Here is an 18,838-nt window from a genome sequence, read left to right as displayed (position 1 = left end):
TAAAAGTAGTCTAACATAAATGTAAATGCTGTAATTTGATTATTTTGATAAACCATGTAACTTGGATGGATTCGATGCCGGCGTGACCACAGTGCACACGTCTGCTGTCGCTCACAGTGGTCCAAGGGACCGCTCGGGGAGTTTGTGTGTTCACTCAGACACGTGAAAAATTAGAGGGAACATTGGTAACCACGTACACTGCTGCTACAGTTCAATAAAAGTAGTCCGTGCTGAATAAACCCTGCGTCTTATTGTCTCCTATCATGACAGAGGTTGAGCAAGATCTTACTATTTCACAGATGTAGCGCATGGCTGAATTGTGTAAGCCTGACTTATACTTTCCTCAATAAATCTGTGTTTGTTTAATATAGGGCAGAAATATGATAAAATACTTATAATTGTAAAGTTTGTTTTCATGGAAAGTGAGAATTTTTTTTGTTTTGAAGAAAAAAATCTGAATAATAATCATTTTTAAATAATCTCTTTAGTCACAATAAATAAAGTCACAATAAATTTGCAGTGAGCAGGAACATTGCGCACTGAATTCCTTATCAGCATCCGATAAAGATCCTTCTCAAAAAAAAGTCTTTGCCAAATTTTAGACACATTACAGAAACATAAGAGCTTCTAAAAGCATCTTGGCCATTTGGCAGCTGTTGAAACACATCCAGACATATTGGAATATTAGGATATATATTATTGGACTGGAATATTAGGAACTACATGTGTAGAATCCCCTGTCAAAATTGCACTCACACAGTAGTCCTGAGGAAATAAACATTTTTGTCCGTCTTTTTTGATAACTTGTAAAAGTCAAAGCTTCCAAAGAATAGATTCAAATGAAAAAAGAAAAAGAAAATTTATCAGGAGTGATCATACTAAATGCAAAGCAGAAGCAAATGAACACACAACTGGGGTAGAATGTTTATTAGAATTTGCAATTAGCGATGTAACATTCACCTACATGACACAAAGGAAGTCATAAATATGCTAATATGCACAACTCTGTTGAAATGAGCTTCTTTCATCGGGGGATGATATCCACTGATATATCTCCATGTAGTTGGATAGGGATGAATGCACAGATACCTGTCACTCTGATGACACAGTAAATAAAAGTACAAAATAAACAGAGTCCATATCAAATATTTAGATACACGTAAAAAGAAATTAGAAATAAGTCAGAAGAGCACTGGATAATTAGCAAAAAGCAAAAAGTAAAGAAAAAAAAGCTTTGTAATTCACTGCACTGCACTGCACCCGTAATAGTATTGTTTCCTCTCCTGTACACGGAGTAACAGTGCTAAGTTGGCAGATAAAAGTGCATGGCTTTTGTATTCAGATTAATCACTTTTTTAATCAGAAACCATACGAAGACGTGTGTGGATGCAGTATGCAGTTTAATTTGTCTGACAGTGTAGTCCTTATGAAAAGAATCAATGTACAAAACCATCACTGGTTAAGAGGTCATTTTATGATTTCAAAAATCAATGAAATTCTGTTAGAATTAAAAACAAGAGAAAGTAAAGTAATGAAGGAAAAGAAAGCAGTAATAACTCTGTATCACTGTACCAAAGTGGTGTTATGGTCATTAATAGCATGTCATGCTCCATTAGTGAAGTCTGTTAAAAGTGGGAATCGGCTGTTCCACTTGTTATTCAGATGGTCACCGTTTTGTGGCCTGAGTTTGATGCGCAGGGAAGGGACGAAGTGAGCTCAGCGAAAGGCAGTAGTCGTAGTTGAGGTGAATATGATAATGTTGATGGTGAGGATCCATAGTTGGTAATGGTAAAAGAGGGGAGGTCATGCAGCTTGAACCAGAGGAAAGGTCAGAAATGCCCTTGGAGAAGGAAGTTTCCATCACACTGCTGCCTCTGGCTTGGTGGCGCTTTAGGTAGGACACAGGACTGAAGAGGAAGACAGAACAAACTGCCTTGATATAGTTTCCAACATCCAAGAAGTTCAGACAGGCAATATTTCAAGAACAGAAAATGTCACTGCTTTCCACCGTGCTGTGTAAAACGCTACAAAAGTGAGTAGAAGACTGTGTTTGCATTTACCTTTTAAGATGTAGTCGGTCAGCAGTGTAGGCACCTTCTCACTGTCCTCCTTCATGGCATAGAGTACTGCATGAAAAAAGCAGACAACAAGGCTGAATGAACTACTTCTGCCTTTTAGTTGGCTCTATTACAGATGTTCTGGTGTGGTCTTACTCTTTGTGAGCATCTGCAGGTCATCAACAGATGGAGGGGTGCTTTTCTTCTCATATGGAATAACCGTGTTTAGGTACTGAAACAGAATAAAGGTTCAGAAGGCTTTCTCAGACTAATAAGAGAGTAATAAGAGAATAATAAGTAGCCTCTGTTAAATTGAAGGATTGCATTTTTCTCTTTTTCTTTTCTTTTAAATTAGACTTTTTTGTTTGTTTGTTTAAATTAGAATTTTGTTCAACCAAAGTGCAATCAAGCTAGTGAGTTACTTGTAGCTTTACATTACAAGTAACATGAGAGTGGTATCAATTTGTCAAGCTACTTTTGACAAAATATCATGAAATTCTGTTATGTCATGGAGATGTGCCCTGGCATGACGTCAGCCACCTTCGTACTACTGAAATACTGGATTAAGCCTGAAGTCACCAGGATTAGTCCAGCTCCTGTTTTGCAGTAAAGCTCTAAGAACACCAAACTTTGAATCTGAACCGCCCATCACTGCAAACCAATCTAAGTACTGAGAAAACCTCTGTCAACATACAGTATACAATTGGAGATCTTCACCCTTACACCTGCTGGTCTTCTTTCCACAGTGCATTAACTCAGTTCAGGCCAGCTAAGGTAGCCTTTATTTTCTTTGCACCAGTGAACCTTGAGAAGTCAAAACTTTGTAGCTGGTTCCAGCTGGTGGTTGCAGCTGTTCACCAAAGGCATCTAACAGGCTTTCTAATTTCAGGAGGTTCTCTGACACAGCCGACTGGCCATCCTTATGCCTAAGGATGGCCAGTCGCCTTACACTCACGGCTGACTACAAGAACCAACTGTTCACTCACCGTCTAATGAAACGAGAACTCCTAAATATGTCATTATATAATTTGTTCCATCTGTGAGTATTCATAATGGGTTGGCTCATCTGTGCATGTTTGTTTGGGTTTTTTTGTTTTTTATTTAAAACATTTAAACCTTACCTGCTTGTCATTCCCTGTGCTTCCAAATGTCTGTCTGATGCCTGTTTGTAGGATGTTGGAAATTCCCTCCATGCTGAAACGCTGTAGGACAAACACACACACACAAAGATATAGTGACCATTATTACAAACTACCAATTCATATGACAAAATTCATTTTTTTAATTATTCTTCAGCAGATTTCAGCATAGTATCATTGTGCAATTTATTGTATATATTGCATCCACTTCCTTAAGCCATCGGTACGCTCATATTAGTTCAGTAACAGAGAGTAAGGCACCAAGAGCCAGACTCACAGACTGCTGCTACATCGAATGGAGAGGAAATCCATTAGGCAGTTTCTCTTTTGCTGGATAGGACTGCACTGGGCAGTTACTGTACATAGATGATGGGTCACAGCCACTTTATAATCTTTCCTGGAAGATAATTTAGAGGCTAATGGCCTTTAGATATCCATTATACTAACAGTTAAAGAGGATGGGGAAAGGAAGGGCTTGCAGGCATTCTCGTTTTACCTTTCTGTAATTTACAGTTAAAGGTTTAAAAAAGAAATCAGCACATTCATAAAATGCCTCATATTGTTAATATTTGAGATTAGCACCATTACCCACCTTAACAAGCATGGTCCCTGTCTTCTGGCCTGTGGAGCTATCGTTGCCTGCATTCACGGGCACCGTCCCTCCCCCCTGCAGGCTCATGGCCTTGTCCCGACGTCTGCGTTTGCTGCTGTCTCGTTGCTCCTTCTGCCTGTTCTGCACCTCCATTAGTGCCGTGATGAATGTGTTCTTCACCTCTTTCTCAAACTCCAGCTCATCACGACGAGCCAGCTGGCTGACGAGCTCCTCTGAGTACTCGCGGATGGCGACTTCCACCCGGTGCAGCAGCTCAACAAGCGCTGAGCTGGGCATCAGGCTCAGGCCTGCAGGATGGATTTGAGAGCGGAAAGGTTGTGGGAATCATTAGAGTTAAGCAGGATGCTAACAGTAAAATAATATTCTTTGAATAGTCTGACTATTGGGAATCGGTGCCACTGTGACAGTATTAATTACCAGTAATGTATACTAATGCGGCCAAGGGTAATTTTGCTATATGAATAAGGTACTGTTGTATGAATAACATAATGAGCAGTCCCTGATGATAGCTCAGCGTATAAACGAAGGAAGTGCAATCAGTATTTTGTAAAAAGAACACAAAGAAAACAGCAGCTTGGGAGAAACATTTCTGACAATGCAGCTGGTACAGTGTAATCATTATGTTACATCGCAGATGCCTAAAGACGTTGTCTGTGGCTGCTCATACTGTCATGCTTTAGCTCAACTGGAAAGTTTTTTTGAATTACAAATTTGATCATGTAAAATGCATGTTGAGGCAGAAAATAATATTATATTACACCCACAATAGATATAGTACCATAACGTCCATTTACTGCACGTAAAGTCTCCACCATTTAAAAAAGAATTGTGAAATAACAAAATGAACACATGAGTGAATATCAATTTTAAAATTTATCATTTTAATTTTTATTATTATTTAAGTCTCTCTAACTGCAATTTAATTTCACAATAAGACCAAGGCTCTTTAATTAGTATACACTTCCCCCAGATACTTAAAAAAAAAATCATTTTATCAGCATTATTAAATACCTAATTTCCTTAAAAGCACATTTGTCTTTGATCCATGTATGCATGTATTCTTCCACTGTACAGTATTTACTTGCTTCATACAGTAAAATTCCCAAGAAAAAAAGAATGGTGTTAGAGAGTGTTAGCCAGTTATTTTAAAAAAGAAGACAATGTGAACAAAACAGCTGGTTTCTTCATGGCTATTAAACATGAGGTGTTTCCACCACTTTGGTACATGTGACCAGTTTGCAAGGTGAATATTGTGCAGATTGTTCATATTATGACACACATATCGTGTCAGTCACGGGGCAACTTTTTGTCATTACATTGCAACTGTGAATCTAAACTATATAAAAAGGCTTTTGACTCCAAATATCTATCTGTATCTGTAACCTTTTGAGTGCTCTTCTCAATGGTGGAAAAGTAGAAGAACAAATAGCATAAAAGTAGCTGAAAACCACTAAAATATGGAAGCAACATTTAGATATAGTAGCCAAAAAGGAAAGGCTTATTTTACTCATTTAGTGGGTGGCTTAATTTATTGTACAACCACCATTTTACTTTGTTTTTAATATGTTGATTTCTCAGTGCAGCTAAAATTTCATGTATGCTAAAGTTAGCTTGGTAATGCTAACTGACATAGCTGATTATCCCTGCACAGATGCGCATGTGCTACGTGTTTAATGCTGTTTCTGTTGATGTTTCTTTAAGAAGGTTAACTAATTATTTACAGTTTTTAGTTGTAAAGAAAAGTTATTGACCTCTCAAACTCTCATCTTCAAACTAACTAAATGAGATAACTAATGTACACAGATGGATAGTTATAGTTATATATATAGTTATATATAGTTATAGTAACTAACTATAGTTAGTTGTATTTGAGACTTATTTTTCCCTGAACATTGTATCTTTGCCTTTAAATGGATTCATGTTGGAGCTTTTATGAAAAGGGTGATGATAGTTTTTAGCTTTAACTGATGATAATACCAAATAAGAGAGTCCCACCTTTGGTATTTTATTGCTATCATGAGGTATGTACCTTAATTTTGACCTAAAGGATGACTTTAATAGGAAATTATCACATTTCTGACATGCTACTTAACAGAAAATATGCACTTGTTATGAAGTCTAGTCTATTATATCTAGTCTACGAGGTAATCCTGTACGATAGCATTAGAATAAATTAGTTAAAACAGCTCAGTCAGGACATTGCATAAGTCAAATGAAAATAAGAAATAACCAGAAACATGGAGTATTCACAGCTTTACCTTCATAGGAGCAGTTGTTGTTTGAAGCCTGTGACAGCTGCCTGATCTCTTCTAGCAGGGACAGATTGGTCCTGGAGGAGGAGTGACTGACCTCTTCCTCCTCATCCTCCTCAGTTTCACCAGGATCTGGAGAATTCTCCATCATTTCAACTATCTCCTCAATGACCTTGAAGACAGAAATGGAGGGATTCACAAATAAACAAGCTGACCAATCTGTTTAAAGAGTTTACACCCTACAGGTATGACTGAGGATTTATCTATTAATGAGTTTCTGTGGACTTTACTTTTGTGTTTCTGTGTTTTTAACTAGATTTTGTATTGTTTCTCCCTCTTTTAATGTTAATGTACTTATTTTTATTTTAATTTATTTGCATTTTTCTGTGTAATTTTGAGTATGTATTACTTTAAGACATTTTGGGGGGGGGGGGGGGGGGGGTGTCCCCTTTTTAATCTGTAGTGGTTCAGTCCAGAATCTATTTGGGCTGTGGCTTAACCAATTAGCAAATTAGCCAGTACCACCTCGTTAAATTTAATTGGTCAACTTGTGTATTTGTGAAGGTGTGATTGGTCCACTTGGATTTTTTCTGTTTCCTGTTTTTTATTTAAACACAAACTGTTTGACATTTTGCAATGACGCTGATGAAGGCCACAAGCTGAAACGTGTTGGTCACAAAAAATTTGCCGTTCACTTGATTTTTACACACACACACTCAGACCTGATCTGCTGTGATAAGCGGTTCTTCATTCAGGCAGTTGGCATTGTCGTTCTTCTCATTCATCTCCTCCTCCTCTTTTTCATGAATCTGCAAATGGTAAATTATGCCAACAGATTACTGTGGTGAGGATGCCAGCAAGAGTCAAATGCTGATGTCTTTGCATTGGAGTAATTGATGAAAATACACATTCAGAAACAAAAAATCAATTGGTGTGTTTGAATGAGAGCTCATTCAGGAGTTGTGTTCATTTTTTCCCTGCTCTGTCCAGCAAAAAATGGCAGACACATTTACCGGGTGGCTGTAGCTCAGGAGGTAGAGCAGGTCACCTACTGATCGGAAGGTTGGAGGTTCGATCCCAGGCTCCTCCAGTCTGCATGCCAAGTATCCTTGGGCAAGATACTAACCCCAAGTTGCTCTCCGATGCGTCCATCGGAGTATGAATGTGTGTGAATGTAGTTAGATAGCACTAAGTATAGATAAAGTGCTTGTGAGAATGGGTGTGACTGGGTGAATGTGGCGTGTTGTATAGAGCGCTTTGAGTACTCTGGGAGAGTAGAAAAGCGCTATATAAGAATCAGTCCATTTACTTTGGCAAGTAGAGTAGTGAGCGTGCTTGTGTTAATTAAGTTTCTCCATTTAATGTTTAATAATGGGTGTCAGGAGCTCAGCCCCGCCCCCCAGGACCTGAAGCAGTAGATCTGGGCCGCAGAAATGTAGAGGCCCTCCAGAGCGTGAGAGCCCCAGGTGGACCACCACAGGGACAACCGCAGTTCCCACTCAGAGAAGAGCAAAGGAGAGCCCGGGGGAGGGGTCACCCAGCAGCCACAGTGCAGACACCTCAGGTGACTGCAGCGACAAGCCCGCACACTCCACTCGCTACACCAGAGCAGACCAAGCCCGAGACCCAAGGACACCCCAACCCCCACCAAGAGCAGACAAATCCAGGGGGCCCAGGTCCCACCAAGCAGCCACCAGGAACAAGCCAGTACAGAACCGAGCATCCAGGCCCAGATACCGAGAAGTACCAATGCACCAGCAGATGGGGGCAACAGTCACTGGCAGGGAATGTGTCAGGGGGGAATAGGCCCCCACACCTGAGGGAGCCTGAGATGTCCTAAGAGAGAGGGGGAGTCTGACACGTACACATAGACAAACAGGCAGACACACACCCTCTTTGGAGACACACAGAAATGGATGCCGTACACACACTTTATTCTCCCAGGTCCAAACCCCAATAACCCCCAGATAGGCAATCAGCCCCCAGATTCAGGAGATGCCCCCCCCCCCTTCAGTCTGGGGTGTAGACAAGCAGACCATCCTGGTCCCCACATCAGGAGAGCAGCCCTCCAGCCCAGACCCCAATTGGCCACTTGAGTTCATTTCAAAGTCTGATGTTTAAATATTTAAAAGGTTTTACATAATTTACTGTTACATCACTATCACATTATAAAAACCACTTACTCATTCCATTTTTAAAAGCATGTAAATAGACTGCATCCTGTTTACGTGTGGAACTGAAGGAGGCTAGAGAGGGTGTCTGTCTCCTGAACCTGAACTGTGAGCAGGTTCCACAGGAGGAGATATTTTTGTGAAATATCTTTACTCCTCACAACGTTTCCTGGACCTTTTACGTCAGTGATACATGAATCATCTTTCTCTAGCACAGTGATTCCCAAAGTGTGGGCTGGGATCCTCTGGTGGTCCACAAAGGTACTGTAGGTGGGCTACAGCACTAACAGAACAGTTTGAAATGACTCGCAAGTATATTGAGTTAAATATTTTTTATAAATGTATTTATCGATATAAAAAAAGTGAATAAAACATTCAAATAGGAGCTGGTTAGTTTGTGATATTACTCATTAGCCTGACCTAAATTGTGTGAAGCAGCGGGAATGAGGATCAGCACCTCCAAATCTGAGGCCATGGTTCTCAGCCGGAAAAGGGTGGAGTGCCCACTCCGGGTCGGGGATGAGTTCCTGCCCCAAGTGGAGGAGTTCAAGTATCTCGGGGTCTTGTTCGCGAGTGATGGGAGAAGGGAGCCGGAGATCGACAGACGGATTGGGGCTGCAGCTGCAGTAATGCAGACGCTGCACCGGTCCGTCGTGGTGAAGAGGGAGCTGAGTGTAAAAGCAAAGCTCTCAATTTACCGGTCGATCTACGTCCCTACCCTCACCTATGGCCACGAGCTGTGGGTAGTGACCGAAAGAACGAGATCGCGGATACAAGCGGCGGAAATGAGCTTCCTCCGAAGGGTGGCTGGCCTCTCCCTTAGAGATAGGGTGAGAAGTTCGGCCATCCGGGAGGGGCTCAGAGTAGAGCCGCTGCTGCTCCACATCGAAAGGAGCCAGCTGAGGTGGTTCGGGCATCTGACAAGGGCATGTCCCACTGGGAGGAGGCCCCGGGGCAGACCCAGGACACGCTGGAGAGATTATATCTCTCGGCTGGCCTGGGAACGCCTTGGTGTTCCCCGGATAAGCTGGAGGAGGTGGCTGGGGAGAGGGAGGTCTGGGCTTCTCTGCTTAGGCTGCTGCCCCCGCGACCCGGCCTCGGATAAAGCGGATGAAGATGGAATAACATTTGAGAAATACATCACTTTCTCTTGAACTTTTATTGAAGATGAATTTTCTGATTTTTAAGTTGGCTGCAGCGCTCTTGACTTTGATCATGGCTGCTCTTGCAACGTTCAAAACTTATGGGTTTCCATTAAGCCTCAGCTATACTTTGTCTGTGGTGCTATTGAGCAAATAGATAGCATGATCACATATGATGGTGCATGCACCAAACATTTTTTAATTAAGCACTGTTACCATACGTTTTATTATCAACTTAGCATTTAACAGTTTATCCGTTCCTCAATGCTGATACAATAATGAGAAAGTGATAAAAATCCATGTTACAAAAGGAAAATCTATTTTGTGGCTCTACTCATTTCGAGTTAAATAGAACCACATTTTTATAATATTTAAAAAGTGTGGCAGGAGAAACAATCAGAGGTATAAATGCAGAGAAACGATTGTCCTCACAGGAAGCTGTCATATGTTAAATATTTTGTGTCTCTCTAGGTATAAAACTTTTAGCTTGAAGGCATGAATGTGATACATTTCCACAGCCACCCTCTGCTCCTGTGATAACCACAGCTCCTCTGGCCTTCACCAGTCCAAACATGGCGTAGAGCGCTAAGTGTCTGCTGTCCAGCTGAATCTGACAGGCAATCAAGGAAACAGAGGAGGAGGAGGCAGAGCTCAGCTGAATGCCAGACCAGTCAAGAGTGGTCAGGCATGCTTTCAATTGTCAGCATGAAATGAATCTTACAGGAGCAGAAACTAGTCATACAATTCATTTTAGCACATCAAGATGGAAAATAATGACACACAGCATTTGTCTTCAAGAAAAGCATCATGATTATCCTTACAAACACAGAAATTAGTGGATGTAGTTAACCATTCATAGCAAGCAAACTGTAAATATTTGACTGTGAGGTGAATTTTCTGGGTCAGACGTGTTCATGTAAGGATGAAATGTGTAAACAAACGTTAGAGTGGACCAGAGAATGAGCTTCCCATTCATTCAGCACCCATATTACACCACAGTGTTAAGGATGCTCATCAGAATAGTTTGCTATCGGTTCAGTGTATTCGTTTATATTTATAACTAATTTACGGCAAGAGTCAAGGTGCTTTTTTACTATTGATGAGAAAAAAATTGCATAGAAATAGTGCAAAACTATTCCTACATGTATATTATATTATATTAATTAGATTTAAACGAAACATGAAGGCGTGGCATGAAATGTACCTCCTGGTCAGAGATATTGCCGTTGATTCCTTCCGAGTCGGTGCCGTCCCAGGTGGCGATGTAGTTGTCAGTTAGAGCATCCCACACACTGCAAAACAACACAGACCCATGTCAAAATGCAAACCTACTCAAGCAAATATCAAAAAGAAGTATAAAGACACAATTTTTGCCCTCAGCTTTTGCCCTCAATAGATTTGTTTTTCTGATTGTAAAAAGCCGTGTACTCAGCCCTAATGTTCAGCAGCCTGCAACTCAGTCAATATTTCATTGTGGTGGAGTTCAGGGCTGCAGGGGAGCAGTGCACAATAGAAAAGAAGTGCAGCTTACTACTTGTTAAATGGTATCCTCAGCAGAGATTTAGATAAAGTTCCTCACATCATTGTACAAAGTGTTCTCCAACTCTCCCAGCGTCTGTCCGAGGCAGAGTGAAGTAAAAACTGGGAGAGAAGTGTCCTTTGTGTCTGAGCTTGTGTGTGTGTGTGTGTGTGTGTGTGTGTGTGTGTGTGTGTGTGTGTGTGTGTCACTCAGAGGTTGGCTGAGGCCTGTTTCCCTGCTCCCAGTGGCACTGCCTCTGCCTGCTTACACAGTGGACTCCATTGAGCTGGCAGCTTACCTCACCAGTCATGCCTGTGTGTCATGGCTGCACACACCAGGCCAAAGATTAGTTCTAGTTTTCCTAAAAGTTAACAAAGCCCGATGGCACCTCTCTGGGTTTTCAGAGGTATATTTGTTGCCAATGCGATTCTAATTTGCAGGATCATTAACAGCTCTGGTCGCAGAGTTTGCCTTTCTATATTAATGTGGCAGCACGCTACAAAGTGATTTCAAGTGCATTGGTATTGCTTTAAAACTAAAGAGCTTAAATCAGAATACAGGGAAAAAAACTGCTTAGAAGTGTCAACAACACACCACAATCACACTGTAGACACAGTGCACAGCTGCACTGAGTGTACTGTAAGTGTTTAGGCAACATGCTGTAACTTGCACTGTACTGTATTTTCTAACTGTTGGATATCTATTCTGTTATACAGTATTAAGGACCTTCTGACCAATAAAATATACTGTGCACCCCTCCAGCATACCAGACTATAACTAACTAACTAATATAACTAATATCCTCAATGCATGAAGGAGCATTTCTGCAGGTCCTTCCTCCCTGCAGCTGTCAGACTGATGTTTACGTCTGCGCTGTAACTGCAATAATTTAATCAACCGATTCGCACTACAACCTGGGTTTGCCTCTTATCTGTTGTTAATTTTATTTAATTTAATAACTGTACAGTACTCTGTATATAGTAACTATTGTCCTAAATGTAAACGTGTAAGAAAAAATGTGTATGTTTCTGTTCTGTGTCCTGTGTACTGTTTGTTTGTATATGTGTCTTTCTGGCTGCTGTTACAACCAAATTTCCCCTTGTGGGACAGTTAAAGGATAATTCTATTCTATTCTATTCTATTCTATTCTAATATATTGTTACAGAATACAGTATCTTATTCTATATAAGATTTTTATCTAATCTTTCCTTTCTTTAACAGCCTTGAGCTAGTCGCACATGCTTTCAAATCCAGATGGGATTACTGCATTTAGTACTGCACTAATATCACAGATGAGTATGTGCCAAGGGCAGTGCTAGTAAGCACATTTTTTACTATTTCAGCCTGGTTACACACTGAGTCTAGCTAGCTGACTGGTGGCTGTAGCTTATATAACACTTCAAGTGGTACCAGTCTTCTTATGTGATACTTTTTCCTATAAATAAAACTGAAGAATTTAAATGCAGTAAAGCCGACGTAACCAGTCACAACCACATCAGAAACCAGAGCAGCGCATGAAGAGCACGTTCTGTGTTTATAACACATGGTTGGTCATCTGGCCTACAGGGAGTGGAAGTCCATGTTCCAACGCTGTCCTGCTGTGTTTCCTGGCCTGCAGCCACACAACAGGAATCATTCTGTTTAAATTTCTAGCTCTCCATCAGCTTGACAGATTCACTCAAAGCTGAGTTTCAGATCAGGTGACTGCAGGGATTACTCCAAAATGTGCCACATAGGGTTTTCAACCAAGCTGCAGATTTAGACTGGTGATTAGTTTTGTTGGTGTGTTCTCCTGTTTGCTCCTGTGTGACATAACAAAACGCAAACCTTCCAGTTTCATTAACACCAGTACCACCTCTTCATGGGACAAACTCTCCTGAGGAACATGGAACAGTCACGTATGTCTGATTGAAATTTATTTCTTATGGTTTCCTTATTTATGACACTAGTGTATCAATCCACCCACTGCCTTGCAATCTGCTCTGTACTCACTCAGAGCTTTATTGACCAATAAAGGCTCACTTTTCTCACCAGAAATTAATCATTGCTCAAAGTCATATAATCCTTTCCAAAAAACTCTGCTGTCACACCTACAGTCAAGCTATATTTAGCATGATTCAGAGAACGCCTCAGAAGCTGCTAGCAAGAGGAGGCTCTGGCAGTCAGGGGAGAGGCAGAGACAGAGCCAAAGCCAACTGAGGCGTACGACGCTGCACGCTGAATAATTCAACATGCAGCCTGACATGGTGGAGGTGGGGAGGGTGGGGTCACAGTGCTGATTGACTGCATGTTTGGGGATGTTGTGGTCTGTGTGTGGAAATGTTTTGGCTTTTGTTCCAGGCTGCCAAGTCGTTTCAGCCTCCAGTGTGTGTGTTGTAAATGGAAGCATAATGAGCATATTGCTAACTGATTAACATGAAAGGCTGTTCTTTTTATGTCTGTTGATATTCTACCTCCCGTGTTTCTTTAGGGGACTAGGAATGTTTCTAAAAATGTTATTTTATATACTTTCTATGTCATAATAACTGTAGCAGAGATCCTGCAGGTTCACCAAAGGACAGAAAATTTAAAGACAGAATATAGATTAATAACTTTTTCACTCAAACATTATTTTTTTTTACGATAATTCCAAATAATACAAACCCTTGTGGTGTATCTGCAGTAACAGAAACTGACTTTAATTTTTTTCTGTTTGTAAAGGGATTTTAGCTGGGTTTAGAATTGGTGCCTCAAGTTAAGCTCAAATTGTTCTGGGTTCGTTATAGTTTACACACTGAACAGTGTCACATAATTTATTACCACAGCTGTTTGGAAATACACAGTAACAGATGACTAAAGACTGAAAGATTCCAATAAGTAAACCTTGCTTCAGATATTGTGTCACTTACTCTTCATCTTGCAGTCGCTCCTCGTCCTCCTGATTGTGTGACTGGTTGCGTATGGGCGCCAGGCCCTCCGTCTTGGTGTTGTAATTGTGGAAGCACACATTGAGCTTCTCGTCAAACTCATTTACCAGGTCCTCCATTGACTTGAAGCTCATCATCTCAGAGAAGTTTTCCAGTTCAGAGAACTCCTCACGGGTGATGGAGGCCAGGGGGACGGTGGTGGTGGTGGAGTAGGAGTCGTTGATGAGGCTTTGGTCCATCTCATCCATCCTACAGGGCCGGAGGTCCTCAAACTCCTCATCTAAGCACACAAGAGGGGCTTCCATAGTGTCCCCTATCAAGTTAATGTCTGAGTCCTGCAGGAAACAGAGTCATGCAGCATTTAATGAACTGATTTTGCTGAATTTTGAAGGGCTTTTAAATTCAAGACATTTTAAGTTTGAGCATATGTTGCTTAATAAGCCAAGGCCACAAATGTGTTTAAAGAAAAGACCTGGTCAGTCACAACACAAAGGGTTTTTGTGATTTCCATCTGTCCCCATCTGCTTTATTAACCAGTGTCCCAGAAGGATTTATCTGGTCTAGCATAAATCATGCCTCTCTGTCCTCATGTGGAATGGCACCAGCACGTCTAGACAAAGAGGAGATAAAGGTAGGTGTGCCAGAAGGGGACCAGGTCCCAGGGGGGACCGAACCAGTTTGCTTTACTGGTAAACCAGTTAATTAGGTACACCAACAATGATTTAACTGATGAGCGCTTCAATATTCTGGGACATGAAATTATAGAACCATTTGTCAAAGTACATTGTATATTATAATCGTGCTATTTTTGTGTTGGTCAAAGCTTTGCTTGATATACACTGAAAAAATACTTAAAGAATTTTGGCTTACATGAACATTTTCCATGCAGTTTTATTACATAATTGAACTGTAAAATTTTTAATGGAATCTGGCCAAATCATTGGTGTCTATTCAGTTTATACCAAGCACATTTTCCTTAATGATTAATTATTTGAATTAAAAAAAAAACAAACCCAAACCTTTGATTCCATACATTTCAGCTGATTATTATTTTTTTAATGGTTGTTTAAGAGCAATTTTAACCCACACCACAACCTTTCCTGGACATAACCATGCTTTTTATTACCTAAACCTAACCAGTCAGGTTGAGATAGCATACATAAACACTAGGGGTGCAACAATACTCGTATCGATATTGAACCGTTCGATACAGTGCTTTCGGTTCGGTACGCATATGTATCGAACAATACAAAATGTTTTATTTATTTGATCAACTTTTCTTCTGACGACGCTGTCTGTGTTGAGCGCTCAGTGGATCTGCGTTCGACTACTCCGCCTAGGCTGCACTGTGGAGTGCAGATCCACTGAGTGCAGCGCAAGCTAGCAAGACAGAAGCTAAGCTCGTTGCAACATGGCAACTGCCTCAACGCTACCCGAAATTGAACCCACCCTCATTCAGATCTGGCCTTTGGAACTATTTTGGTTTTTATGTGAAGCATGACCCTGAAGGTAAGCGCGTCATGGACAAAAGTAAAACAGTATGTCGGATGTGCCACGCAATGCTCAATTGGTGGGAACTAGTGCGTTAGCGCAGTTAGCTTGTTAACATGTTGACACGATCCGTGTTAACTCGTTAACGGAGATTTGCCGCGTTATGACGTTAATGTCATTTTAACGAGATTAACGCTGACAGCACTAGTGGGAACACAACGAATATGACTGCACATTTACGCCGACATCATCCTAGTGCAAAGACAAGTGGAAGCAGACAAAAACAACAAGCACGCATGCTACAAACTTTACCCGAGTCATTTAGACAGCCGTTAGCACATGATTCTCCTTATGGGGACCTGATATGTTTAATATGCTGCTGAGAATATAGCCCAGAAGAAGCGTATAGTATAGCTTTTATTTTGGAACGAGCCATTTCTCTGTAATAAACTCTCTTTTCCAAAGATGAGGGATTTCTCCATCAGATAGATTTATTTATTTTTTTATTCTTTTGTTGTTTCAGCAACATTAAATTTAAAAACTGTACTTTTGAGTTAAAATATATATTTATAATTTTAATAAATGACAAATTAAAAAGGCATGAAAATTTTTTTGTATCGAAAAAATATCGAACCGTGACACCAAAGTATCGAACCGAACCGTGAATTTTGTGTATCGTTGCACCCCTAATAAACACATACTATACTGCTACATGCATGTGCTACTATAGACATACAATATAAGGATCCATATAATATTGATACATTTCATTTTCTGTTAATTAACTAAACTAATTAACTATCAATGTATCGTTTGTTCACAATAAATGTTACCTGAACACGTTCTTCTCATTCAGATGGACTGACTCATGTTCCAGTGGTGATACAAACATATAGGTAAGGATCATTTTTTAACACCATTATAATGCTTTTACTTCAGACTTCAGAGCAGTATTTCAAAATGTTTTAGAAAATAAACAAACTTATTGGTAAAATTTTGCTAAAACAGAAGTGACCATTAGAGTTCCAAATTGCAGCTTTTTTGTGTTGATTGTTTTATTATATTACCGTATTTTTCGGACTATAAGGCGCACTTAAAATTCTTTAATTTTCTCAAAAATCGACAGGGTGCCTCATGTATTAATTCTGGTTGTGCTTACTGACCTCGAACCGATTTTGTGTGGTACACGGCACGGAAAAATCTGTCAAAATGTTTTAGTACGACTTTGGTAAGCTACGAAGCTGCACCGCTTGATGGATTGTCGGAGCATTACGGCTACGGTCGTCAGGAGCCTCGCAGAGTAATACATACTGTGCTTCAACATAATATTATGGTATCTGTATAAGGACCCCAAAATGGCACCTGTTAAGAGACATGCTTACGAAGCAGATTTCAGTCACGTTTTGTTTTAATCCGGTGTGCCTTAAAGTCCGAAAAATACGGTATTTACCTTGGTATGTTTCATTTTTTCCTGTGAAATTAAGCTTAGCTTCAGAAGAACAGAGAAAACTTACAGGATGAGGTATGTTAAATGTTCCCTTTGAGAAATTAGTTCACAGATTCTTATATTCAAAAGTTTATTCCATTAGTTTGTGGTTTAGCTTATGTTCCAGAGTTGGTGCTTAGTGTCAAACTTGATATCAAAATGTGGAAAAGATTAACAGAATTTATCTATTTAAATTGGTGAATTACTGTTACTGTTTACACAGTTCGTAGTAAAAATATATAAATAAATATCATACTTCAGTTAACTTAACTGAAGAGTAAAACCAGTATACACTGATAAATGTTAATTAAAAGTAGTATGTGTATGTGATTTAATTTAATAACACCAGGGTGCTGACAGTCAGTGCTGGAGTAAGTTGTGCTTTGCTCAGGCTGCCTGACGCAGTGTCAGACAGCAGTGAGGACTAATTTAGCTCCTTTGTGCTTTGCTGGACTGTGGCCTGGCGTAAATGGGTAAGTACAGAGAAGTCCATTTAAAAACAAGCTTGTCCGAGCCTCTTCCTTCTCATCGCTGCACTCAGCAAAGTGCTGCAGCCGGATATCATCTTTCAGAATCTCTCCCTTACTTTCTTACTCTCCTCACTGTGTAGCTCGCTTACTTTGTTTGTTAGTGATCTCCCATTAATGGTCTTAACTCTTGTTTCAGTCCACGCTGCAGTAGAACACAAACACATACACATGTAATGGTGACTGACAACTTGTGTCTGTCAATAGGCCAAATTAGGTGGATCTGGTCTCCCAAATAAGGAGCACAGACATGGAAATTAGTGGCTGACTCAAACCTCGCCGTGGGGACTCTTTGTAGGAGGAATTGATGAACTGCTGCTTGAAAATCTGGCAGGCTAAGAACAAAGATTGCAAATTAAATTTCTTAAGAACACTCGTCCCATCATGCAGTAGCCTTTCTGCTTACTGCTGGGTCAGTTTAAGATGGATGTGGAATATTTTGCCATGGCACAGGAAAGGTGGGAGTTTACAGCATCCTTAAAAATGGTGACAGTATAGAGATGGAGCTGTTAGAGATGTGCAGGTACGTGTATCTGTGTGTCAGCTTTTTTTTGTATGTGACCTTCACAGAGAGTGGTAGTGGTCTCAGGTGTGCATGGAAGTGCCAACTGCCTGAACTCATCAGAGGTCATTTAATGCAATGGAACCAAATCTCTAATTCTATTTTTGAGTAGCAACTGCTGAATCGGACAAATCAAAGAGCAGCTCCTTTGCTCTTTTTTTCTAAAGAATTCTTTTATCCTCATTCTTTTGCTCAATTCATTTGAGCATTTTCAAATGATGCCATGTTAAGTGCTTTTAAAAATAATAGGCTGTGGTGTATTAAGAATATAGAATAAAATGTCACATCTTTTACAGCCATCGTTGTTTTAAGCTTATAAAAAAGTCATATCAATGTGATTTTGTCCCACATGAATAGAACTGAAAAGGATTCCTTTTTAAATCAATATTTACTGCCATGACAGAAATGGAAATCAAGCAAGTGCATGTCATCAGCTCATCAGAGGGAGAGAAAAAAAGAGGTAATGGGGGAGGGAGAGAAGAGAGGAAACCATGGTTACAAGGCAAAGATGGTAGCAAGATGCAAACGAGGGTCCGGAATAACGGGAAGGACTGGAAGAACGGACATCGGGATTAGAGTGCAGACAAGAAGACAGATTACCTGTGGTTAGAGGAGCCGTTTTTGTCCTGGCGTGGTGTGTAGGCAGGATCTTCTCAGAGAAGAAGAACAGGCACCTCCCTTCACAGCAAAACCCAGAGATGAGCAGCAGCAGTCGCATTCATTCCAGGGTGAAAAAACAGAGCGAGAGGAGAATTCAGGGAGGTGAAGTGTAGTATGAGCTTTGGTCTGTATCCCTACCCTCACCCGTTAGCCCACAGACACCCTTATCTGTCCTCCTACAGCCCGTTGTTTTCCAATCAATAGGCAGCCAACCCAGCTCATTCAGAGCCTGCGCACTGCCAGGTCCTGTGACGATATCAGCTCTCCTCACCCTCCCTCTCCCCACGCTTGCTTCCCTCACTAACCTCTCTTT

The 18,838-nt window shown here is 40.6% G+C and overlaps 1 protein-coding gene across 2 annotated transcripts; it reads right to left on the bottom strand.

Moving 5' to 3' along the window:
* Nucleotides 1-1,381: 1,381 nt before the first annotated feature.
* Nucleotides 1,382-18,757, bottom strand: fez1 (fasciculation and elongation protein zeta 1 (zygin I)). 2 transcript variants are annotated; one of them, XM_087847108.1, is made up of 10 exons: nucleotides 18,466-18,757; nucleotides 13,782-14,134; nucleotides 10,579-10,666; nucleotides 6,784-6,870; nucleotides 6,068-6,233; nucleotides 3,789-4,096; nucleotides 3,179-3,259; nucleotides 2,214-2,289; nucleotides 2,061-2,126; nucleotides 1,382-1,907 (listed from the first exon to the last, which is right to left on the bottom strand). In XM_087847108.1, exons 2-10 carry the CDS (start codon nucleotides 14,102-14,104, stop codon nucleotides 1,891-1,893), a joined length of 1,212 nt encoding a protein of 403 aa, XP_087703234.1. In that variant the 5' UTR covers nucleotides 14,105-14,134; nucleotides 18,466-18,757; the 3' UTR covers nucleotides 1,382-1,890. The 2 variants fall into 2 exon arrangements, with proteins under 2 accessions (XP_087703234.1, XP_087703236.1); XM_087847110.1 differs by lacking the exons at nucleotides 13,782-14,134; nucleotides 18,466-18,757 and adding an exon at nucleotides 10,954-10,990.
* Between the last annotated feature and the right edge of the window lie 81 nt (nucleotides 18,758-18,838).

The sequence above is a fragment of the Neolamprologus brichardi genome, chromosome 10 (genome assembly GCF_056152115.1).
Source record: "Neolamprologus brichardi isolate AB-2024 chromosome 10, ASM5615211v1, whole genome shotgun sequence".
In the NCBI taxonomy this organism is placed as follows: Eukaryota; Metazoa; Chordata; class Actinopteri; order Cichliformes; family Cichlidae; genus Neolamprologus; species Neolamprologus brichardi.
This window is presented reverse-complemented; position numbering and strand designations above follow the sequence as displayed.

Excerpts from the sequence above, each read along its gene's own strand:
- fez1 (XM_087847108.1), bottom strand. The coding sequence starts at position 14,104 with ATGGAAGCCCCTCTTGTGTGCTTAGATGAGGAGTTTGAGGACCTCCGG. Across the intron at positions 6,234-6,783 it reads CGCTTATCACAGCAGATCAG|GTCATTGAGGAGATAGTTGA; the intron begins GTCTGAGTGTGT and ends TCTGTCTTCAAG. Across the intron at positions 2,290-3,178 it reads GCACAGGGAATGACAAGCAG|TACCTAAACACGGTTATTCC; the intron begins GTAAGGTTTAAA and ends ATTCTGTTTCAG.